This window comes from Phytophthora infestans, genomic scaffold (genome assembly GCF_000142945.1).
Source record: "Phytophthora infestans T30-4 supercont1.7 genomic scaffold, whole genome shotgun sequence".
NCBI classification, from domain to species: Eukaryota; Oomycota; class Peronosporomycetes; order Peronosporales; family Peronosporaceae; genus Phytophthora; species Phytophthora infestans.
In genome coordinates this window covers 2,896,933-2,921,136 of record NW_003303752.1, presented here as the reverse complement: position 1 = coordinate 2,921,136, position 24,204 = coordinate 2,896,933, and the positions used below count along the sequence as shown (strand labels likewise).

The following is a 24,204-nucleotide window of genomic DNA, read 5'->3' as shown; positions in this document are numbered from 1 at the left end:
ACGCCTTGAAAAGGCAATATGCCGGCCAGGCAGCGTCATTTGCACCTGTTGTGCGCTCTAGAGCTAATGGCGACGAGTGTGACAGTGCTCAGAAGCTGTCGGTGCTCTACGTCACCTTGAATAATGGCAACAGAAATTTGTTATAGTAATGGTCACCACTCCCTGACACAAACGCCTTTTGACGCCAAAAGAGAGAGCTTCCAGTCTTGGCTAATGCCGTACGCACAGTGCATTACGTATCAGTGGCCTTCCTTACCGGTCTAATATCTCCCAAGTCCTGGAAAATAGCGACGCCACCACCACGCCTTTTGGCAAAACGTTGAAATCATCCCGTTTTTGTCATTTACCCTGTTTATAATTGATTACTTCTGAGGGGGGGGGGTACAATTATTTTTAACTAATTTGTTAGAAATGGTATGATTTGTCCTTTAGAAATGCGTTCAAATTTGTGATTTCGTATCACCTAAAACGAGTTTGTGTCATTCATTCGACAGGTTCGGAGGAAACATGGGTCTACAGGAGAAGATCAACGCCAACCCGACAGTATACGCGGTGGCCACGCCGGCGCGCAAGAAATTCAACGTGGACGAGACGCTTGACGAGGATGTCGCCGACCCTTTCGAGCCCGATGAGGTCTTCGGTGCGTTTTGCTAGACATCAACCTTCGCACGATACAGCCGAAAGGGCTAACAAACTGAAAACTACAGAAATCCTTCGACACATCAACGATCCGGAGCACCCGCTGACGCTAGAGCAACTGAAAGTCATGTCGCTCGAGAACGTCCACGTGGACGATGTTAACTCGCGCGTTAAGATCTTCTTCACGCCCACCATCCCTCACTGCAGGTGACCAGCCAGCAATTTTGAATTGTTTTTTATTGCTTGCTCATTTTATTTTTGTTGCTTGTTGTTATTGTAGTATGGCGACGCTAATCGGACTGTGCCTCCGCGTAAAGCTACTGCGCTCGCTACCGTCGCGTTTCAAGGTGGACATCCTTATCACGCCTGGCACGCACTCGTCCGAGGCGGCGGTGAACAAACAGCTCAACGACAAAGAGCGCGTGGCGGCTGCGCTCGAAAACTCGCACCTGCTTACGGTTGTGAACAAGTGTATTGCCCACACGGACAAGTGAGAAGAAAGCGCGGCACCAGCGTATTGAAATCAACGAATGTTTAACAGCTTTGTGATTAATATGATATTTGTTCCCTAAAAAACATAATTGCAGTGGACATTGACTACATAGAGCAATTGATGGTATTCTAACTTCTACAATTGGTACTGCAATTGCTGCTGTGACCGGATCATGCGATTAACCGTAGCGAGACGCTCAAGCAGTTGCTCTCGCTCATCCAGGAGATGGTTGATGGCGAGGTTGGGTCGCTTTGAATTGACCACGACATTGTCGTTCTTCAGGGGGAAGAGGTCCGCTCGCTTGGTCGTCGTTTCTAAACAAGTCGGGCACCTCTTTAGAGTCTTCTAACGCTAACACTTGGCAAGACTCAAACAAAGAAGAACCCATGCCATTGGCCATGTCGCCACTGGTACTGGGACGTTCTGTACTCCGTAGTCGAGAAGTTAAACCACCAAGTGCTGGCTCAGCTGTCTTCACTCGCTTTTCGAAGTTGGATGCATCGCGTTCTAGCTGCGAAAGCGCTTCAGGTACGGCGAGTCCTGCAGTAGTCATCGGTCGGTTCTTCTCAGAGGCATGTGCCTTTCGGAAAGCAGCACTGAGCACTCGCATCTCATCCTCGAAGTCGTTTTCCCATCGTTCACGCTCCGTCTGGTACATGTTTTTATCATGTTGAATGTGGTCGAGTAGACCTTTTCGGCAACTGGCAGCGCTTCGCAGTAACTCCATTCTGCGCTGTTGATTGAGACGACGTAATTGCTCCACCTTCAGCTTACGCATGGATTCGTCGTTAGCTACTCGTTTATTCTCGGTGTGTTGACGAAGTTTCTCCTGCCGTTGCTTGCTTTCTCGATAGAGAGTCTCTCTCTTTTGTTGTCGCTGTTGTTGACGCTGCTCTTTGCTTACAGTCACGGTTTTGCTGAAGAATCCCTTTAGAATTGGTGCTGCATCCTGCACATTAATCTCGGAATCGTTAGCTTCACAAGTGCCACGCGAGTAAGCACCGATATTAGTCACTTGAGTCCACGTGGTTATCATCTTGACATCGTCTTCATCGTCGTCATTTTCTCGTGGTCTCACTTTCTGCACCACAGTGCTAGAGCGTTGTCTGCGAGCATTGTTCCTTTGCTGACTGTGTCTCGAGCCATTCGAAGGCCGGCGAGATCTGTCTGGAAGGCTATCATCACTGTCGTCTGGTGTAATATCACAAATTACGCTTGGACACGACACGAACGCGGATACTTCAGACGTGCAGCGTAAACTTGTAGAGCTGGTCAAAGTTCTATCTGACGCAACTTGACGCAGCGGCGGTTGACCGGTTGAAGACGTTGAAATCGTTTGTGGCAGCTCTGTTTCCTGCAGCGATGACGAGGACATGCGGCCCTCCGACATCCTGCTATTGTCACCTTGGATCGCAGCGATTGGCATCACCTGTGTACTACTACGAGAGCTGTTGAGTTTCTTTCCTCCCGAGAAAAGTCGAGAGCTCATGGCTAGGGAGACTTCGGACATCCATGACTCGTGTCGATTTCTGCTCTCCTGCTCGCTACCTTCGCTCCGCCTGCGAGCTTGAGTGGGGTCAACAGCATTGAAATCCATGACCGTGTCATCAACAAAGCTGTTGGTAGTTTTCCGCTTGCGTCTTCGATCTGTCATGACTTAACTGTGCGCACGACAAGGCCGCAGCCGCAGCGACGAGCTGAGTGTTTATATTTGCAGCACGCTTTGTCCTATTTAATCCGCGGCGCGGTGAGAGAGAGAGGTGACTCGTCCTCCGTCGGAATAAAGTACAAAAAATAAAAATAGTTTTTGTAGTTTCTGAATATGCTCATTGTTTTGCTAAGAATTGTTTATGGTTGTTGCTGTCAAAGAGAAGATATTTTTCCAGCAGCTTCAATGTCAACACTGCAAATCCAACTTTTTCTCCGCTTTTTTTTTAAGTCTGCAACAAGCCGATCGCGTTTACGTGTACAATACGGAGTTAATTTGTTGGACAACAAAGTCTTACTTGGGTTAAATAGTGCCGCTCGGCGAGTTTTCGTTTGCTTGACGCACTGGAATTCGGGTGGTCGTATTACACAAAACACGAAGTGACGGTGGGGCATTGCTTACATCGCCACAAATCCCTCAGGGTATTCTGCCGCGTACGTCCACCACCATCACTGTCACATTGTCCATTGTTCCGAGCTCGACGGCGCGGTCGGCCAACATACTGGCCATTTCCTGAACGTTCAGCCATGGATTGTTCCTGGTAGAAATCAGGTTCAAACAAGAAGTCAGTCCAGTTGGCTACCGACTTCTCAGTCAGCACTATCCAATAGCATTCATACCTGATACAAGAAGCCACCTGCTCGTTCGTCAGTACGTCCCATAGGCCGTCCGAGGCCATAACAATGTACTCATCTTCTCGATGCAGCTCGTGCACGGTGACTTCTGGGTCGGCGATAACGAGCTCGCTCAGCTCGGCGTCTCCGAAAGCTCGCGCGACCGCCAGGCGGCCATTTACACGGGCCACGCCCTTCACATAGAGCACCATACCTCCGTGTTCTTCAATTCGTTGCTTTTCCTGGTCGTTTGAGGCCTTATGATCCGTTGTAAGCTGCGTCACGTGCGCCACTTTATCTCTCTTTGCCACCATAATCGCTCGACAATCGCCAGTGTTACTTAGCACGAATGTTTTGCCTCGGATAAGCAGCGTCACAGCTGTGGCTCCTCCTTCGCAATGTCCGTCCTTCTCCCGTTTCAAGATCTCTTCGTTAAGCGCCATACTAGCGGAATGACACGCAGCAGCCAAGTCGCTCTTATACTCAGGTGCTGCGAGAATATACAGAGGGAAAAGCAGTGCCAATAGCGACGAGGCCCTTGCTCCACCATGGCCGTCATAAACTCCAAAGAACTGTGTATCCTCGCTTGCTCTTCCATGCTTCAGTAAGGTACGGACTTTGAGCGCCGGCGCGCGGCCTTCCACGATAAAGTTCTCGAGCACGCGGCCCTTTAGCAAATCTACGAAGAACGGAGGCACCGAGCGCGGCGCCACCTCTAACAGACCACGACCATATAGATCCAAGTCGTCTATGGCGCGGAAGCGATCTTCATTGCCAAGTCTGGCGCCGTTGCGCGTGCACACGCCGAAGCTGTGCGCCTTGTGCACGTTAAAAGCGATCTCCGGATCCACGGCACCAATGGCCGTCTCTGGTTGTGTTGAAGCGCGTCGCAAGGTGGCTGCGGAAGCTGTGCCGCCCCGTGTGCTCTGCACGTGACTGGGCTGCTCGGCCGCCACGGATACAGCCGAGGAGCGGCGCAAGAAGCGCGCCAGCCGGCGTCCGAAGAAGTTCGAGCGCTCGGCCTTGGCGAATTCCTCGGAGCCGATGATGCTACGACGAGGACTCCCGGGACTGCGACCCAGAAGCATCAATGCAGAAAAAAATACCTTTGTGCCCAACGGTTCCACTTGAAAAATGAGGAGCCCTTCCTGTTTTTTTGTTGTTGTTGCTGCAACATGCAATTGAAATGTGAGCCACATTTTCATTGCCACCTGGTTATTTTCAGCCTATAAAAAATACCACTTATAACTGAACTGTTCCAGAATCTTTCGTTTTTTTATTTTTTTAAAGTAAAAAGTTCGCTTTCAGATCCTAAAATAACTCCAGCCGTCAGATCTGATTAGAACATTACAGGTATCCGCACAGCTCACATGTCCACTTCGGTGATGGCGTCCGGCTGCTTGTCTGGACGAGAACTCACGAACGCCGGCAGCTGCTCCAGCTCGCCCACGATACGTGAGATCGTCGGATACTCGGCCAGGATCACGTTGCATGCGCGCGCGTTGTGCACCTGCGGCAGCAGATACACGTCCGCCAAGCTCACTTCGTCACCCACGCAGTAACGGCCAGCGCAGCGTGTCAAATCTTCCTCCACGGCACGTAGGCCACGCTCGATCCAGTGCTTGTTCCAAGCCACTACGAGCGCTTGGCGCTCCTCCTCGCTGGCCGGTGACTGTAAGTCTGCGACCTATTACAGCAATCCAATTGAGCGAAAAGGAAAAAAAGATTCGTGGCCAAGCTATCGGTGAGGATGATACGAACTAGATTTCTCAACTGACACCTCACCTTGGCAGACAAGCCCATGCTCTGAGCCGGCTGGGTGTCGCAACTAATGATGCCAGCCAAATTACGCACTTGGGCGCGCTCAAACAAGTCACTCGACAGCAATGGCTTCGCCGAGTAAGCCTCTTCCAAATACTCGAGGATAGCACCGGACTGGGCAATTACACGCCCATCCATGAGCACCACAGGAACGCGCTGCATTCTTAGATACGAGAAAGATTGATTTCAATATATCAAGCGTTATTGTGGAACGGACTATTAATACCATACCTGGTTGGGATTCAGAATTCGGAACGCGTTTTGCCTTTGTTCCCCACCATCCACCCCACGCAGATGTACTGGATAGTACTCGTACTGGATTCCTTTCCATGCGAGGGCAATCCGAACGCGCCAGGAGCAACTACTTTGCCAGTAGCTGAACAACTCGAGCTTAGCCATGATATATTTGAATTTACAGTTAAGCAATGCGTGTAGGGCGGAGGGAATCAGGAAATGAGTCTTTGCTTACGGACCAATAACCGTGATCGTCGCAGTGAGCAAGCTATGCCTAGTTTGATTGCTGAGTGGTCTTTGAGCTTTTTTCTTACTTGAGGAAAAATAGAAATCCAAAATAGATTGTATTCTTGATTTGCACTTTGGAATAATTTAAAATTCAAGCTATCCTGGTATATGTAATGCTGAGCGATCCGGCCCGGAAATACCTGAGGATAAGCTCTCCGAGAACGTTGTTTGAGCAGCTGGGGAGCAACTGGCGCGGCGTCATGGCTTATTCTGTCGCTGATTTAGTGCAAAGTGAAGAGTGGATTCTGCGTGCGTATACTGGAACTGTCAGTGTATACGCCAGGTAGGCCTAAAACCACGATTCATCGTCATTGAAACGAGAAACAACTCATATTTCGCTTCGTAGTCGTAAAGATAATCCACGCATCCAATATTCCATTTAGTACCTTACTCCTACCACCCTGTGGCTGCTCATATTCCATTCTGGACGACTGCCACACAACTAGGTTCTTCGCGTCATATACCAACATGGTCGTGTCGTCGTCCATGGTTCTATCAAGTTCCGTAGATCTGGCAAGCATCTTACTGGATCATCGGTCCGTTCACAGTGCCCGAACGGCATGACAACGCGTATACGTTGGACATACCGTCCAGCATGCGACTCCACCCGACTTTTACGTCGAGCGGCTGAAGCCTTACGAGCAACACGTGCCATCTAGTCTTGATGGCTCGAGAACGGCGAAGCGGCGTGAGCCAGCTTCTCGAGCGCAATGACGCGGTCGCACAGGCGCCTCGGCTCCTGTTGCAGGACAGAGAAATCCCCGCTCTGGGATTGTTCCAGAGCGACGCCACGCTCGTGGAGAACGCGGGAGCCATGGTCAACCTGGGGTTGATCATACGGAGGGTATCTTCCCCCCCCCGCCCCCGCTGCGTGATGCACACGGCTCTCCACATTGGATTCTCGAGCGAGTCGTGGACTGTGAAGCCCCGAAGACGAGCCAAGATCAGGCTTGTCTTCGTACTCGTTGGAGAGGATTTTCTCCCCATCAAGATACGTGGGAGCCACAGGACGTCCTGATGAAGGACGTTCCGGAAATGGTGAGGGCGTACGAGGCCAGAACCGAGTGCAGGCATAATGCCTGCACTAAAATTGCGAGAGCCACGAGCACAGGATACATCACGGTGCTCAAATTGAGCACGGAGGTCTCGCAGAGGAGCGGGTACACGTACGGAAGTGTACCCGAGAATATCGCGCTCAGAAAGGCGCACTGCCCTGAGGCGGCAGTGCAAACACGCAGATTCAGGTGGAACTGCGCAGGGGATTTCCGCTTCCATAGTGTCAACTTGGAGGCGATCGATGAGATAACGTTTCGAGAAGGTTTCAAAACGCTGGCGAGTCGCGACAATACGCTCGCGGTAGCTTTTCGCATTGATGTTGAAGCTCACAACAAATGCGTTCCAAGACTGACAAAGTGCCACACACTCGGGCACTCGGGCACTTTGCTCGTGCGCGCAGTTCTCTTCGACGCATTCCATCGGAGCCCATGAACGAGTCCGATGTAGTAGTCGCGCCTTTGATTCGTTGACGAATCAAAGTGCATGTCGACGGCCTCAGCGTCATCATTGATGGCGCTGCACACGTACAGTATTATCGTTTGGCGGTGAAGTCGCGCCGACCCTGTCAGCGATTTTAGATGCAGTTGGCATCCAGGGAGCGCGTACTGCAGGTGCAGTACGCGGAGAAAAGGCAGCACCGGCACAGATGACTGCGCCTCTTCTTCATTACGTGGACGCTTTGATTCAGGAGCGTCCGGATCATCGTCACGACCACGCCGCGACCCAACAGGTAGATCGGGCGTTGGTTCGGTCGACTTAGAGTCGACAGCTGAATACGAGGTGTCCTCGTCTTCCATGGGGACGTCTTCAATGTCAGACCCATAGTCAATGGGTATGTCCTCGTCAGTAGAAATAATTGACGAGCCCTCCATGACGACTGACGGCTTGTCAGTCGTAGCTTGCGCGCACTTGTGTTTATGCAGAGCGTGGTATTGAGCGACAGAAAGTTTGTCCTTCGTCGCGGGCGTGCTCGTTTGCCCGGACGCTGAAGTGGTGGTGCCTGCAGGGGGGGGGGGGCTAACGGGCTACACGCAAGTGGCTACACATTGCCACTTGGTTAAGAACAAGGTTTTCCACGTTGGTGTGAGATGCACCAACGGTCATATTTGGCAGACTATTGGTATGCATGCATTTAGGAGATTCATTGGTTGAAAGTCAATATCTCCAACCAATTATAATAGTAGGATTCTGTCAGGCATTCGTTGGCATATACCTTTCATTTAGAATATTCGATTAGGAAGAAAACCCAAACAAAAACAATAAACAGCTCTCAATTTTACCGGAAATCGGCTTTTTCCATTTCAGTAAATCTATACTTTCGGACGAAAATATAGTTAGTCTAAGTGAAATGCATCTTACGCTTCCTCAAACACGTGCGCTAACGTGTATGCCGAATTAGTGGACTTAAAGTAGACCCATTACAGCGATGATAAACCGGACTTGGTCCCACGTGGTGTTACGCGACTTGAAGGAGGTCACTGCGTTCATCAAGCAATCGGAACTCCCATTCTCCATGAGAGTGTGCTGGAAGTATTGACGCTGGAAAGTCACACAGGCCCACAAAAATGCCTTAGAGTCACATTCTGTCACACAGGCACACATGAAGCACACAAAGAATCCCAATTAGCATCTTGTGCTACAAATAAGTACACAAATCTTTCTGCGCCACGAACATGGCCGAAGTCGTCGAAAATCATAAAGCTGAAGAGTACCGAGCGTTGTTTGTGTTGTGAGTGGCGTCTTCCATTAACACCTGGGGAAATGCCTCGAAAATTCGACGCATCTGGTGGGTCTGGAACGCTATGGTCTGTGCCAGCTTGTCGCCGTCCACGTAGATTGTCGCAGTGTGTGTAAAATTCACGAAGCCCGGGTTCAAACTTTTCTTGACACTGGAAGATCCGCGCCACGCTTCATTCAGTCTGGATACCAAGCTGTGAGCGTCTCTCAGTGTTTTCCTACACTCGCAGAGAACATATCACAATTATATATATATATATATATATATATATAAGCCAAATACGTTAATATAGATAATGTACCCGTATTCTTCTGCAAAATAAGCTTCTTCTTTACCTCATCCGCTTGGAGTTCAGCCGCGAAGTTAGTAATCCGCTTATCCGCAACACGACGATTGGCAGGGTGGTTTTCGTAGGACCCAGAGCTTAGAACATGGTTATGCTGAATATTGTTCCGTGACCTTGATGTGAAAACCACGGGCACCATTCCCACACCACCGTGTCAGTCATCTGTGCCCCGCATTTAGTCGACTTGACGAAGTAGGTTTTGCGCTTGCACTTGGACCGACTTGGCCGCGTCCAGCTGTACGTGCACACAAATTTCCGGTGGTATTTGTCGAAAGAAGAAGGTATCGGCGTGGAGAGAGTAGCGTTTCCGTGCGATTGAAGCTCTACGCTCCTCGCCTTGGCGCTTGATGATGTCCTCTTCTTGAGGACTCGATGCGTTGCGTCTTGGTACGCAGCAAGGCAGTCGAAGAACGAGTCCCAGCTGTCAAACGTGTCCTCATCCAGACGCGGGACGTGTACAGTACCAGCCGTAGCTGCAGTGATGTGGTTCTCTGGCGCCTGAGTGTGACGGGGTCACACAGCACCTTGCACAGAGGAAGTGCTTAAGGGTATTAACCCGATTGAGCGTTAGTCCACTTTGTTCTGCCTCCGTGGGAACGGTTTGCTACTTAGAAGAGTAGATGTAAGACTGATGTATTTATAAGTAAGGTTAGCTTGGGTTCCATCCACACTAGAGGTTACCTATAGTGGAGCTAAGTAGCCATGCCCTGATAGGCTCCGAGAGCACCTGGTACCATGTACCAGGTGTCCACAAGAGTGACGGGTCACTCTTTATGTAACATGGGGCACACCAGATTGTACCCCGTTACATCCTCCCCCACAAAGCTGAGAATCACCTGATTCTCCAATTACAAGTGAGAGAATTAAAACACCCAAAGGTGAATTCTCACACTGAGCATCCACGAGACTGGCGCGGCTCTCAGTGACACCCACAGTGACTTATGCTCCCAAAGCTCACTGGGATTTGCATGCCTATGCTCACAGCTGTGTAGGCCGCAAAGCCTACACTCAGAGCTGCCTTAGCTCTTGCGCTAGTGTGTGTACAGTGCTTTGGCATAGGATGCAATATCATCCGAACGTGTGGCATTCGCCCACAGTTCGCACCAGAGGACAAGACAGTCCTCGCGAACGCGTCCGTAGCATGGTGTCTCCCGCGAGGGACGACACCGAGAAGGTCAACATTTGACCCAGCATTAGAGGAAGCTCTCAGCTCGCCTCGGGCCATGCCTTTGGCTCCAACAAGGATCCATCCTTGCGGGCAGAGCTTCTGCCACGCTCTCTTCGCGTCTTGGTCGTCATACCAACATGTCTTTCATCGACACTGTGTACCGTGACGGTACACAACCGTGGTGCAGGTGTCTCCCATCGACACCATGTACCGTCCGGTACTAACCTTTGGTGTGGTACGCCCACCACAAGGCTGCCATGTTTGGCGGTAGCAGCTTCTGCTGTGCTGTTGCCTGAACGGATTCATGGCTAGTGCTCACATCATGCACGACGCATGTGCAAGCACAATGTACAGGTCCATGTGCCCGTACACGAGGTCAACTGTGTACAACACGTACCACAGCTACCATAAGTGCTCCGTGCACTTCATGTGTGTCATGCACGACGAGTTCATTACGTGGAACTCCCGGCAGGCTGCTCGGCAGCAGCCAGTGCCGATGTACGGACGTGCGTTGACGCACAGCGTATACGCCCAGAGCGCATCGGGTCGTGGTAGGGTGTATATCCTTTGTACCTTTACCAGTGTCGGTCACAGACACCATGTGCCTTGATGGTACTCGACCGTGGTGGGGCATATTTCACCACCATCCCACTGTGGTGTTGGTGTCTGGCATTGATACCGAGTACTCACGGGTACCAAACCATGGTGAGGCAAGCAGCCATCACCACGGTGTCATGCTCGGCGCGGCATCAGTTACGACTGCGTTCATTGCCTCGACCACTACCTGGTCAGCTGTGTGTGCACTCGTGCATCACACTTGGGTTATGGCTCGACGGCCCATTATACCCGGCACGTTGCGTACATCACGTACCGCAACAGCTATGTTGGCGGGTGAGACGTTCAGCTCACCCTACTCGACAGGTCGTTCATGACCAAGGCACCTGTGCAGTGATTGCACCAGCCGCGCTTCGCCTAGTGTGTGGTTGCATCCAGCCACAACACTGCTGGCTCACTCAGCTTCCGAGGCACCTAGCGTCAGTGGCCACTCTGTCTTGTTTAGCTAGATCTGCCGCAGCTCTAGCCCGGCTGCTCGCCTCCAGCCTGCGGTCGATGTACATTGACGCCTGGTTCCGTAAGGAACTTGGTCTTACCTCAAGACCAGAGAGGAAAGGTATTTCCGAGCCTCTCTCCCTCTTACACTTGAGAGTATCGAGTCTCTCGCGGCTTGTGATGGCCACTGGCAGCACGACGGCTACCTGCCTCGTGAAAAATCAGGGAGGAATGGTATTTACGAGCCCCCCCCACTTAAACTCGAGACTATTGAGTCTCTCGTGGCTTGTGATAGCCACTGGCAGGCTCGACGGCTCTCCTCCCCGTGCACTGCGTCGATATGGACGACTGCGTCGGTCGTGCCGACCGAAGGTATCGAGCCTTCGCGTCAGCAGTTTGAGTCTGCGCGCCTTGACGTCGAGCGAGTCGCTCACGTCTGGCGAGGCCAAGACAGCCTCGCGACTCGAGCTAATGGATCTGTGTGCGGAACTATGTTACCCGTCTTGGTTGTGGAACTATGGTTCCCCACCTTGGATGCGTGGAACTCTGTTATCCACACCGGAAGCGCATACAGCGACTTCCTTATCAGTTATGGTCTGAGTGATCTTGCGTGGAACTCTGTTACCCACGCTTGGAGCACCGAATGTCGGTCTATTTAAGCAGCTTCTCTGTTTGTGGAACTTGTTACCCGCATTGTGAGCCTACGTTACCCACCTGGTGAATGCCCTACGGCACCACCACTGTCGAAGCGCATACGGCGCGACGACCTTCAATGTTGGGATCAGCTGGTGTGGCAGACCCGCACCCACACCGGACAGAGTTGGTGTCCACCAACCGAGTCAGAGGAGTCCGGACCCTGGTCTCCGAGCCGCTTAAAGCGACGTCGGCCTGAACAAGGCTCAGACCCGACTTGCGGCGGTTAACGTGACGTGGCACTTCGTTAACCACACATGAAGCATGGGCAATGCCTTCCTCTTCAGTTATAGTCTGGGGACTGCGTGTGGTACTGTGTTACCCACACATGAAGCATGATCAGTGCCTTCCTCTTCAGTTATAGTCTGGGCGACTGCGTGTGATACTGTGTTATCCACACAGGAAGTGCATTCAGCGCCTTCCTCTTCCGTTAAGGTCTGGGCGACCGTGTGGTCCTAAGTCACCCACCTGGCTAGCGCTTAAAGGCATAACCACTGTCGAAGGCCGTACGGCGCGACGACCTTCGGCGTTGGACACCGCTGGTGTAGCAGGTCCACACGCCGGGCATAAGACCCATTCCCGTGGCATTGCCGCAGCGGAGCATGGTTTTGCTGTACGCAGAGCTGTCGGCGCGTCGACAGCTCCGTGACGCTTCTGCGTCCTGGCGATCTGTACCAGACGCCCAAGTCATGACGGATGTGGGAACATGACTCACCAATGCTTCGCCATAGACCTGGACTGATAGGCCCTTCTCAGCCCTGCCACATCAAAGTCCGGGCTGTGCCTTATGTTCGGTACAGCCATGTTGTTCATGGCGAGAGCTGCGAGCGTCACCGCGGTGCGCGAGCTCATCGAACCTAAACGTTCAGGTCCGCTGAGGACCATTAGTACTTCCTTCACCGTACCAAAGGCTAGTTCACCAAGGACCAGCCCACGACCGCCACTCTGACATAAAGTGCAGTCGGGTGTCACTATGCCAAGCGACGTCCCGGCGGCGTATCAACGCCCCAGAACTCATCAAACGTTCAAGGGGCACCGTTCCCCCCGTACACCTAGTGTACTACCAGCAGCCCATCACTGCCCTTCACCGGTTTGAGAGAACCACTTCTCTCTGGGCTAAGTCCCGTGGTGCGCACAACTTGCACACCCATCACGAAGGATTAGCGCTCTTCAGTAGGGCATACCGCCTCTACTGGTGGTCGGGGAGTCTTCGTTCACCTGGCCGTGGCCTGCGCCACCGGACCTGGGGTCACGGGATGTCTTCTTCCCGAGGACTGGCGAGGGACACATACGCTGGTACTTTCCATGTCCGCCGCATCCGTAGTAGCGGACCAAGCTCTCGGCTGAGCTTAAGTCCATGGGTTCGAGCTCGCTGTACGCGCCGGTATCAATGGGCTGCGTGACAGCAGGAGCACAGCGTCATTGCTGCGATGCTCCACCTCCCGAGAAATTCGATTCTCATCGTGGTGATATTCCTCTTCCCGAGGAGTACCAGCTTGATTGTGGCTGAACTCTTCTTGGAGGGCGATTCGAATCGCCTCCTCCATAGCTGTCGCTTGCACCCCGAATAGCTGGGTGCGAGCAGGACAGACCTTCAGGCCGTCCATGAAGACTGTTGTCTTGGCGTCTTCAGGCAGAGAATTCCCTGCCAGAGATGCCACCAACGTGCGCATCGCTTGCACGTACTCCTGCCTCTCATGTTTACCTTGCTTACACGCGAGAAAGCGTGAGCGCTGGCGGAACTCGTTGTTCGCCGGTAGGAACGCGGCTCGAAGCTGCTCACACAGCTGAGCCCAATATGCAAAGCATCCAGGCGACGTCGTCTCCCTGGTGTATGCCCAGTGCTTGGCACGTCCACCATGGTTGGACAGGGCAAAATCCACCCAAAGTGGCTCGTCCGAGATGAGACCCGCCTTCATCGCGATCTCCACCTCACGGACCCAGAAGTGAAAGTTCTCTCCTTCTTTCCCCTCAAACGCGGGGACCTTCATACATACCGACTTAAGTCTGGTTGCCTGGGGAGCGGTCATCGAGGCCTCCAAGCTCCCGCGGACGTGAGCGATGAGACCACGCTCGTAGGTCTCAAACGCGGTCACACGTTCTTGTTGCTCGGCAGGCGTTGCCGCCTCCAAGCTGCGAAGGACATCTTGTCCAAAGATGCCTCCCATCTTCCGAACAGACTCGTACTGTGAGTCGTTCAAGCGAAAACTCGCTTTGGTCCATCATGGCTCAAACTTTGAGCGCACAGAGGATTCAGACAGTTCAATCTTCCCGCGATGGTGTTGGATTGACTACAAATGCTACCAAGTGTGACGGGGTCACACAGCACCTTGCACAGAGGAAGTACTTAAGGGTATTATTTCGAGTGAGCGTTAGACCACGTGTTCCCGGCCTCAGTGGGAACGGTTTGCTACTTAGAAGAGTAGATGTAAGACTGATGTATTTATAAGTAAGGTTAGCTTGGGTTCCATACACATTAGAGGTTACCTATAGTGGAGCTAAGTAGCCATGCCCTGATTGGCTCCGAGAGCACCTGGTACCGTGTACCAGGTGCCCACAAGAGCGACGGGTCACTCTTTAAGTAACAATAAAAATTAAGTTAGATTGTACCCCGTTACACTGAGCCTCCCCAGGCCCGTTGCGCGGCACCGTTTCTGTCGATGCGGCGCTCTCCATCTCGGTAAACGCTTGTTTTCGCGCTTCTTTCGAAATGGAAGGCTCATAATATGTGGGGAGGGGTGCAAGGGGAAGAAGGGTTGTTTTTTCTATTTTAACCCATGTAGCCCGAGCTCTATTCTGTATTATACAGAACAATTGTTTGACTTGATTAACATATTGCTGTTAGCTCGGTAAAAACTAACCCGTTGCAAGCCGTTCGGCCTGAGCAGTGTCTTAGACACTGCGAATTGGGACATAGGTGATGTTTTGGCTGCCATAAATGCAACAATGTACCCACCATCTGTACGATATCTCTGTTTTTATTGGCTTAGAAATGATGTGCAGCGAACGATGTCTGTCAAAAAAAAACTTTGATTATCAGTATCCCCCGGAATCCGATAGCACAACGGTTTTGGCGCCAGAATGACTGGTCGCGCCAAAGGCTTGTCGGCGCGTTCCCACACCAACGTTTCGGCCAGTTCTAGACTAGACGGAAGTGAAGAAGAACTAGGATAGAACTTGGCCGAAATGCTGGTGTGGGAAGTGAGGAACAAGTGAAGAAGAACTAGACTAGACGGAAGTGAAGAAGAACTAGGATAGAACTTGGCCGAAATGTTGGTGTGGGAACGCATAGAACTGCTGACAGGGAAAAAGAGGTATTTATTTCAATGCGGCATTAGAAACTAATACTTCGCTAACTAACCTCGGCATGCTCTTACGCATCTTCGCTGCGCTTACGCTTACGGAATCGAATATTCTTCCTCAGGTGAGCAGGTATGACATTGCCGTTTGCCCAGCCAAAAGCCAAATTTGATCGCATGTGAGTCGGTTTCCTGCTTCTTTTCGGCGCACGCAGTTGCAGAGGGGTACATATCCATCGTGCAGTTCCTCACAGGCCTCGCAGAAGAAACGGCTCTCAAACCCTTTGGGTTTTGGTAGAGCCATAGCAGAACAAACCTTGCATAGGTGCTGACGTCGCTTGTCCTTGTATTTTCTCTCTTGCTCTTGTAGTTGGTGCTCGGGTCGAGGCAGTGGGATCGAGGCCAAGTCTTCTGCTTGCTTATTACTAGCCAAACTTGTCGCGGTGAGTGCTAATACCTCGACATGTAAGAGACGCATGTACTCTGCATGACTTGGTACTGGCTTGCCATCTTCTCGCATTTTTATCTTATGCACGATGAAGCCGCTCACGATGGCCATGTCGACGAACCCGAGAAAGGGCTGCCGGTAATACTTCTTGAAGGCAACGCATCGCTGGATTGAATACCTCTGGAGACGTAACTGGTCGTGGCGGTCAACGCCCCCCATTCCAGTATGATAATTGGCAAGTAACTTAGGACATGGCACCACTTGAGATATCGCAGATCCCTTCTCCTTTCTGATGACGGCGGTAGCCGTGGCTGCACAACCGGTAGCAATTAGTATCACAGGTTTTGAGTCCATCCAGGACACAGCAACCAGGTCAGGGTGATCCTTCGACTGGGCAATACGATAAGTTCCTCGGGGCATCGACACGGGCCGCTTTTTCTGTGTGAACGCGAATCCAGCTGGCCCCCGAGACGGTCGCTTTGGTGTGTCCCGCCGTAGTAATACCCTTTCTCCAACAGCGCGATCGTGAGTGCGCACGATGAGTAGAAGTTATCCGCAATTACAAGACGTTTTCCCTGCTGCCCATCCAGAGCTTTGGAGACGTTGCAAATGACAGCTTTCTGCGCGACACCCTTCGCTTTATATTTGGCTACTTTTCGCTATGCAGGAGTCTGTGAGTTCTTCGACTCGTCCGAGGCACCCATGTAAACTTCAATGCGGAGCCATACAGAACACCAAGCACAATAGTCAGCTAACTCTGTATCCGACAGAACATGCCATTCTGTACCATCCGGAACAAGCTAATCAGCGTAACTTATGCTGTATCGTACAGAGTAAAACGAGAATACGCACCGAGAACAATACACGGAATCGCACAGCAGGTCATGTACACCTTCGTCCCGTACTTGTGCGGTTTGTCCTTGTTGTAGACGCGCACTGGATTGAACTTACTTCGGTTAGGAATGGTCCCCTCGTCGAAGCTAATGCGCGCTCCAAGTCGATACCCTCGGCGAAACGTCTTCTCCAGTGTCTGCAATACAGGTCGCATCTTCCAAGCCTTGTCAATCGTAGCAGCGCCGGCGGCTGAGCTCTGAAAGTGAAGGTATCGCATGATGGTACTAAAATGATCCCGAGACATGTATTTGTTGAACGTTCCTCGGGGTATCGCTCCATCTTCCTGTGTCCGCCAGTGCTTGTCGAGGCCATCGATGTGACTGCACAACGACCGCGCTATCAGCAGACCCACCACATGCAAAATTTCCTGAGCCTTTATCGATCTTGTCTTCGTCAGCTTCTCCACCAATGCTTCAACTGGTTGTACTGTCTTCGTGGGATCCTTTGCGCAAGCCTCGAGCTGCTTAGCACGCTGGGCGGCAGCGACACTTGGTATACACTCGATACGATACGCCTCGGACTCCTTCGCAATGTGAAACCACAACTTCTTATGGAGAAAGTAGAAAAACGTACCCAACGGCGAACTGGCGAAGGCTGCGGCAGACCTGGTGGGCCCCCATGTTCCGTTGTATAAGTCGGTTGCTTCATCAAGTTGTAGGTCGCCTATACTCCGGATTATACAGAATTACAAACATGGTAGAAAAACTACCAGGCACAGCATATAAAGAGGCGGCTGAAAGTACTCTGTATGATACTATCTTACCACAATGGTTTTGATCATACATCTCCCAACCAGAAGCAGCCATCGTGCGCATAGCAATATCATCTTGTGCAAATTCGCTGCTGTCGTCTTCAAACTCGTCATCTGATTCCACCTTGCTTTCGTATAATTCTGATAGGTCCCCAGGAACATCGACAGGATCTCTTACAGACTCAACGTCTTCTTGTGGCGCCAGACTATGGTCGGCTATGCTCACATCGTCCGCATCAACAGGCCCAAACAATCTTTCAGATCTCATCGCGTCGATAAAGTGTGGGGAATCGAACACATCCAGACCGGTCCAACTGGTCGCAACCTCGCCACATCCTTTTCTGTAGGAGCCGTCACACTACCTTCGACGTCACCACCATGCTCTGTATCTGCCGCCGCAGTCGGTTCCGTATCCGCCGGCGCAGTTAGCTGCATGACATCAACTTGCTCGGTATCCGCCGCCACAGTCTCCTCCTCGGCGCCCCCTTGTTCTGTATCCGCCGGCACAGTCTCCTCCTCGGCGCCCCCTTGTTCTGTATCCGCCGGCACAGTCTCCTCCTCGGCGCCCCCTTGTTCTGTATCCGCCGTAACAGGTTCCTCCACGCCGCCCCCTTGATCTGTACCCGCCGTAACAGGTTTCTCCACGCCGGCCCCTTGATCTGTACCCGCCGCCACTGTGTCATCTTCCACTGCACCAGACAAGAGGGTTGGCGAGAGCATTCGTTTCCTTGCAGCTGCATACGCGGCCTGCTTTCCCATTGGAGACCGTCCGACAGCTATTGGGCCCCGAAACAAGGGGGTAAGACGAGGTATCGACCCTTCTCGCATAGCAAAACCCCACAACGCTTTTGTGCCTAGTACATTCAGCGTTAGAAAAAAGCAAGTCATGCTTATGGCGGGCAACACGCACCAACAAAGTGCTCCACTCCTGCCTTGTCCTTACGAAGCCGACCGTTCACGCCTGGTTATACATAGGTGTGCTCCGAGTCCAGGTCTGTCGGCGGTCTTGCCTTCCATCCAGCCTTGATCAGAGAGGCCCATAAACGCTTGAACTCCTTTGGGTTAATCCACTCCGTCATTTCTGGACGATTTCACGAAATATTGGGCGAGAAGATGTGATGAAGTTAGAATTTTGAAACCTCTGGACGAAATGCGTGGGCGAGAAGATGAGGGAATGAAGTTAATATTTTGAAATCTCTGAGCATTTTATATTGCCTTTTCTATTGCAGAGGAATAATACCCGTCTATCTCCCGGTCTCTGATCCAAAATGATAAGATGCCCCATCCCCACAAATACAAACTCCTATATGCGCAGAATCGCTGTCGCCATTCGCGTAAATAAGCTTGCATCATACTTCCCACTGTCATATTACATATTCTGTATAATACAGAACACCGGGCTTAAAGGGTTAACCACCCCTGGGACGAACCGAACCTGAACCACGGTTCTACTGTTTTCTACGATCCCGAACTGGGCAGGGAGCCCGGTTCCTGCAAAAAGTCACATAACCGAACCTGGGAGAGAACTCGGCTCATTCCATGAATCATCGCCTCTCATTGGCTTACGTTATCACATTTCATAGGCCAAAATTATTATGGCTATCTAAGATTTAGATCTGCGCTTCCAGCATTATACAACTTCAACTCGAGTTTCATCGCCGATGGATGACCTCCACGACCTCCCGATCATCGAGCTGCCGGAACACTATCGTGTCGATGGTGAACGCCTTGGGCGGGCTCTTGTCCATGCGTCTGCACAAGCGAACAGTATCGCAGAGCATCAGGCCGAGCTCCAGCATCGACAGTCTCGGCACGAAGAAGAGCAGCAGCGATTCGTCGAGCAACGCGTTGCGGCAGCCCGAGAAGAGGAAAATGCGCGGTGTAACATGCTCGATCTCGCTATTCAGCAGACTTACGGCGACCCGATGGCTCTGGAGCATCGTGTTGACGCTCGTATTCAGGACGTCTTACAGCAGCTCCAGCATGGAGCTCAGCAACAGGCTCGAGTATTTGCAGAGACCCAGATTGCAGATCAAGTTGCGCTAAGCCAGCTGGTGGAGCAGCGTATGCACGCTGCCGTGCTAGATATGGAGCAGGAGATGAACCTGCGGGATGAGAAACTCCTTCTGGACCTGCGCCGCGATATCACTGAATACGTGAAACACCAGCTCAAATTGGCCGTACAACGCGCTGACGACAACACACGAACGCTCATGAACAACGAGCTACAAGATCAGCGAAACATACAGCAAGCGTCCATCGCGCGCTCCGAGACTCGTATTGCTGAGCTGGTTCGAGGTATAATTCACCAACACGACAGTGCAATGAGGGTGCGCCAACAGCAGGAGAGCGACGTCCGCAACGACTACATTGAGGAACGGCTTCGTCAAGTGGTAGCTGTTGCCAAAACGGCAGCTGAATCGAAGGCTCGCGAGGTGATGGCACAAAGGTCGCCATGCACATCCACACAGCAGGTGCGTTGGTGTCGGCCGTGCTGACGACGCGGACACCCCAGTCGTAGACGAATGACGTCTCACTCGTCTTGGCGCGTAAAATTTTTGTTCCAGCTTCAGGGACAAAGGCCTGGATGGCCTCCCGTACAGCGATCGGGATACTGGCTTCGTCGCGACGCCTTCTTCGCTCTGGGTCCATGAGTATCTGCTGAAGATCGCGGTGTGATAGCAGGAAGCAAATAGCTTTTTAAAGCTGCAGTCAGCGCAAAAAAATGCCAAAACACACCGTAAATTAGCCAATGAAGTACGCCAAACTGGAGAACCCCTCGCCCTCTCCCATATCAATGGGTTCAGGCTCCCTTTAGAACGGGTTCATTCCCGACATTAAATACGGGGAAGAATGAAATTTTTCAGATTACCGGCTCCGAACCGAAGTTGGAACGGCTACTGAATCTTTTTCGACTCGTACCCATTTGGTTCGTCCCAGGGGTGGGGTTAACTCTAAAAGGACAAGTCAAAAAAAAAACTAAAAGGACAAGTCTTGTCCATTTCTAGGAAATCTATACTCGCCGTGTATTTTACTTACGCATGTCTTTTGTGAGAATTCTATTTCACTTGGCTATACCGGTAGCCAACCGGTTAATAAATTGTCAACTTCAAAGCAACTCCTTCAAATCAATATGAAAGGCGTGTCTTCCTCGTTTGTCCGAACCTTGCTGCTCTCTCTGTACCTGGTGGCTCTTATCAGCAGCCACGCTCAGCAGTGCTCTCTGCTACGCATCCCTCCTGCTAATGTGGAGTATGCACTACTACATATCAACTCGTTTAGTCCGGTTGAGGACATGGGCAACGCGGCGTGCGAATCCTTCGGCGTACCCAATTACAAATGTGGCAACGTTAAGAAGGAGATACTGGAGACAATGCAGGAAATGGCTCGATTGGCAATTCGGGAAGCTGTCGTGAATGTGTCGCTGGATCACTCTCTGATCTACGACGTATTGATGTTCGATGAAGCGACCCAGGAACAGGTTAAAGCTCCCGAACCGATTGTGGTCTACCCGGAACAACCGCTAAACGATACAATAGCCGAGTATTGTGCACGCTACAAACTGGACGACCAAAGCTGTGATAACGCCCGTGTTGGCGTTAGTGATCTCTTAGTGAGAGATTGGGGCTGCGATGACCCCGTAGCGAATAAAAGAACAGACTTCGTCGAGATTCCTGTTTTGCTGGACCAAGAAGAACATCAAATTAAGGTTGAATTGCCGAGCAACGGGACAGTTGAAGCAGCGACGTTATGCTTAGATAAAAAGCTTAACGTTGCAGAGTGTGCAGCTCTCATTCGTCTTGTCCGTAAGGAGGTCGAAAACTCGAATACTCCACGTGTAGCGGGAAATGGAGGTGTGGTGGAAGACGTTAATACTGACGTACGACGCCGATTACGCGTGATTAGCCCGATTGATACTCGCTTGTACCCGAAGTCTGAACGTATCTATGTTAAAGTGAGCTGGGAGCAAGAGTTAGCGGAGGAAGAAATTGTTTCGGAAGAAGTGTGTCTTAATGCGGGCTACTCCACCACGCCAATTGCATGCTTTACTGTTCCTCAGACAGAACCTCTCTACATCTCCCCCAATGCTGGCGAAGGCTACCACATATTTTACTTCACAGACAAGAGTGGTGGCGAGATTTTGGCGGCGGTAACATTCCAAATTGTACTTCCCAAAGTGAATTTGGTCGAGGTTTTCGCCGGAGCCGGTAGCGCCAACAGCAATTATCTGGTGGCGACAATCCGCACGACATTTTTCGATCCCTTCGATCCTGCATTCCGAGTCTGCGTCTTGCTCGACGATTCCTTCGACTGCCTGGATCCAGAGTACATGGCTGTTGATGAGAGCGAGTTACGCCATGGTACACACAAAGAACCCATGTACCAAAGCGTAACGTTCCGGTCGCCAGTGGATCACGTTCCATTCAGTGACGTTAATGGACACGAGATGAGTGTTCTTCTACTCGTGGAAAACAACAAGGTGGTGCATACGTCGAACACCTTGGCCTTTAGCGCTGAACCAAGAGTAAATCCTCCCGAAATCACTTCAAGACTGCATATCCTAGACCCGAGAGTCCACACTCCTCAACGTCCTAGATCCTGTCCAGAAATGCTTCTCTTAACGCCGAGCTTGCGATGGATCTGCGATCTTTGGCGTCACGAGTGGGGGATATACTCGCAGAATGGCGAAGACGGTATCATTCGCAAGATATTCCGACATATTGGTACGACGAGCAAATCGTACGTCGAGTTTGGCACGGAGAATGGCGATGAATGCAACACACGTCTGCTACGACAACTTCATGGCTGGAAAGGACTTCTAATGGACTCGCGTCATGAAGATGAGAGCATCGAGTTGCACCGAGAGTTTATCACTCGTGACAATTTCATGTTCCTTCTTGCTGAAAAGTACCAAAGCCTCGTTCCTCAGGAACTCGATCTCCTGTCCATTGACGTCGACTTTAACGATTTCTGGCTGCTTAAAGCTGTTGACTTGACGCGTGTATCGCCCCGTGTGATATTAGTCGAAGTAAACAGTCACATCCCACCGAATGAGGCTCGAACTGTACAATATGATGACAGCGAGGATGGAAGTGGAAGCTGGGACGGTTTCTCGTCATATTTTGGCGGCAGCGTGGCGGCATTCTACCGCTGGGGTGCTCTCAATGGATACTCGTTAGTGTACTGCGAGTCGCACGGTGTGAACTGCTTTTTCGTGCGTAATGATGCTCTTGGTGGCGTCAACGTGTCGGCAGTGCTCGGTCCCGAGCAACTGCAAAACCCACCGAACTTCTTTGGGCAAGGCTGGAATTACCCAGATACGTGGCAGCCTCACCACAAGTGGGTGTGGGTTTGAATACCTAGGTGTGATTTTCTCTATTCGCAATGTAGTACTTAGGTACATGTACTGTCTTCTAAAACTGCCCGTGTTGGTTGACCTTGATCATTACACTGGCACAGCATGAGCTTGTTTCGATAACCCATTTATCTCCATGAGTGGCTTTGTCGTCCTTGTGAATGGCGTTAAAGTCGACGACCCGGAGAAAGACCTGGCGCTGACCCGTAACAACACGTTCTGCAACCGTGACGACAGCTCCGCAAGGAATGCGACCCACTGGTGCTGCTGTCAACTCTGGTTCCATACGAACAGGAGCACCCGAGTCTTGGACACAGCGATATGTTTCATTCCTGGGTGTAGATAGCGATGAAGTCCACGGACCTTCGACCTCGTTGAGCACAGACTCGTTGTCTAGTGAGCGCTCGACAACCCACGCCGCGCCATCAAAGTATCTTTCGTGTAGTCTAAGGAACACGACTCCATCTGGAGCCACAGTGGACTCTACCACTTCAACAACGTCGCCGTAGAGCACGTAGCCAAGCTCTGATAGTGTCAGATCGGCAGACTCCCGAACCTTGCAGCCTTCTACAACACAGCGGAAGAACCTGCTAGTTCGTTCATTGAGGCCGTCACAGGTGTATGGCCCTTGATGAGATTCCAGTAGGATTTCATTGCGTATAGAGCGGCAGGGTATCCATGCCTCTTTTACTTGCCGCTCCACCCCATCATCTTCTTTGCCAGCCCCATTAGGATCGCCTCGCACAACACAATTAGGGAGGTGAGAACCCTCTAATCGCACCATTGGGTCGCCTTGCTCGTTGCAAATGGGAGCCGTAGCACGGAATACGCGACCAAGAGGGATGTAACCTAACAGAGGGGATGCGATGTTGTGCTTCAGGCGCACTGACACACCTCCACTTTTGCCGCGATGACATACACGATAGTATTGGTCGAACTTCCACTTGCCTGATGAAGAACAAAGCCACAGTCGAGCTACTTAGTGAACACCGTTCTGCACCCTACAACTGAGCAGACAGGAAGTAACAGAGTAACTTACTAGCAACATGCGCTGATGACGAAGCAGCGGCGCGTTCCAGCTCGTCTACGCACGTCTTACACTTGGCATCCAGCAGCTGAGCCTGTCGCTTGGAGAAGCTCGACTTGGGGAGACTTTGGAAACAATGTACGCAGCATTTGAGGCGCGGCTGGGTCTCACCTTCCACCTTCGCTTTATCCACGCAGGCCTTGCACTTGCTGCAGCAAGCAAACGCGCCATTCAGATCATGGTCATGTTCCGGACTTCACTCAGTTGACGAAAGCGAGCACGTACGGATTTGGCTTCAATTGTTGGTGGCGCGAAAAGGCCTTGGGGGCCAATGACCGCTTGCACTCAACGCACATACGCCGCTCTTGCTCTGAGTTGAGTCCTTGGCATCCTGATGACTGTTCGATTTTTGACTGCTCTGTACACGACTTGCATTTGCTGTGGGTTTAAGGACAACGGATGAGCATTCACCAGAATCTGGCCTTCAGCCGCATTGTGGACACGTACGAGATCGATTTCTGCTGCTGATTGCGCGAAAAATCCTCCAGAGGCAGCGATCGGCCGCAAGAAGCGCAATCGCA

At 51.6% G+C, this 24,204-nt stretch overlaps 6 protein-coding genes across 6 annotated transcripts; 2 read left to right on the top strand and 4 right to left on the bottom strand.

The window, feature by feature from the left end:
• Positions 1–496: 496 nt before the first annotated feature.
• PITG_05383 (uncharacterized protein) lies at positions 497–1,220 on the top strand (the record flags this gene model as incomplete). The annotated part of the gene is made up of 3 exons (XM_002998992.1): positions 497–640; positions 708–846; positions 920–1,220. The coding sequence occupies 3 exons, from the start codon at positions 508–510 to the stop codon at positions 1,131–1,133; spliced, it is 486 nt and encodes a 161-aa protein (XP_002999038.1).
• A 190-nt stretch (positions 1,221–1,410) lies between these two features.
• PITG_05382 (uncharacterized protein) lies at positions 1,411–2,786 on the bottom strand (the record flags this gene model as incomplete). The annotated part of the gene is made up of 3 exons (XM_002998991.1): positions 1,411–1,446; positions 1,611–1,781; positions 2,037–2,786. The coding sequence occupies 3 exons, from the start codon at positions 2,784–2,786 to the stop codon at positions 1,411–1,413; spliced, it is 957 nt and encodes a 318-aa protein (XP_002999037.1).
• A 471-nt stretch (positions 2,787–3,257) lies between these two features.
• On the bottom strand, positions 3,258–4,572 carry PITG_05381 (protein phosphatase 2C, putative; the record flags this gene model as incomplete). Its single annotated transcript, XM_002998990.1, has 2 exons — positions 3,258–3,378; positions 3,461–4,572. The coding sequence occupies 2 exons, from the start codon at positions 4,540–4,542 to the stop codon at positions 3,258–3,260; spliced, it is 1,203 nt and encodes a 400-aa protein (XP_002999036.1).
• A 248-nt stretch (positions 4,573–4,820) lies between these two features.
• Positions 4,821–5,674, bottom strand: PITG_05380 (maleylacetoacetate isomerase; the record flags this gene model as incomplete). Its single annotated transcript, XM_002998989.1, has 3 exons — positions 4,821–5,141; positions 5,216–5,431; positions 5,507–5,674. The coding sequence occupies 3 exons, from the start codon at positions 5,672–5,674 to the stop codon at positions 4,821–4,823; spliced, it is 705 nt and encodes a 234-aa protein (XP_002999035.1).
• Positions 5,675–21,088: 15,414 nt separating this feature from the next.
• On the top strand, positions 21,089–22,596 carry PITG_05379 (uncharacterized protein; the record flags this gene model as incomplete). The annotated part of the gene is made up of 2 exons (XM_002998988.1): positions 21,089–21,120; positions 21,147–22,596. 2 exons carry the CDS (start codon positions 21,089–21,091, stop codon positions 22,594–22,596), a joined length of 1,482 nt encoding a protein of 493 aa, XP_002999034.1.
• A 167-nt stretch (positions 22,597–22,763) lies between these two features.
• On the bottom strand, positions 22,764–23,979 carry PITG_05378 (uncharacterized protein; the record flags this gene model as incomplete). Its single annotated transcript, XM_002998987.1, has 4 exons — positions 22,764–22,795; positions 22,852–23,544; positions 23,636–23,832; positions 23,909–23,979. The coding sequence occupies 4 exons, from the start codon at positions 23,977–23,979 to the stop codon at positions 22,764–22,766; spliced, it is 993 nt and encodes a 330-aa protein (XP_002999033.1).
• Between the last annotated feature and the right edge of the window lie 225 nt (positions 23,980–24,204).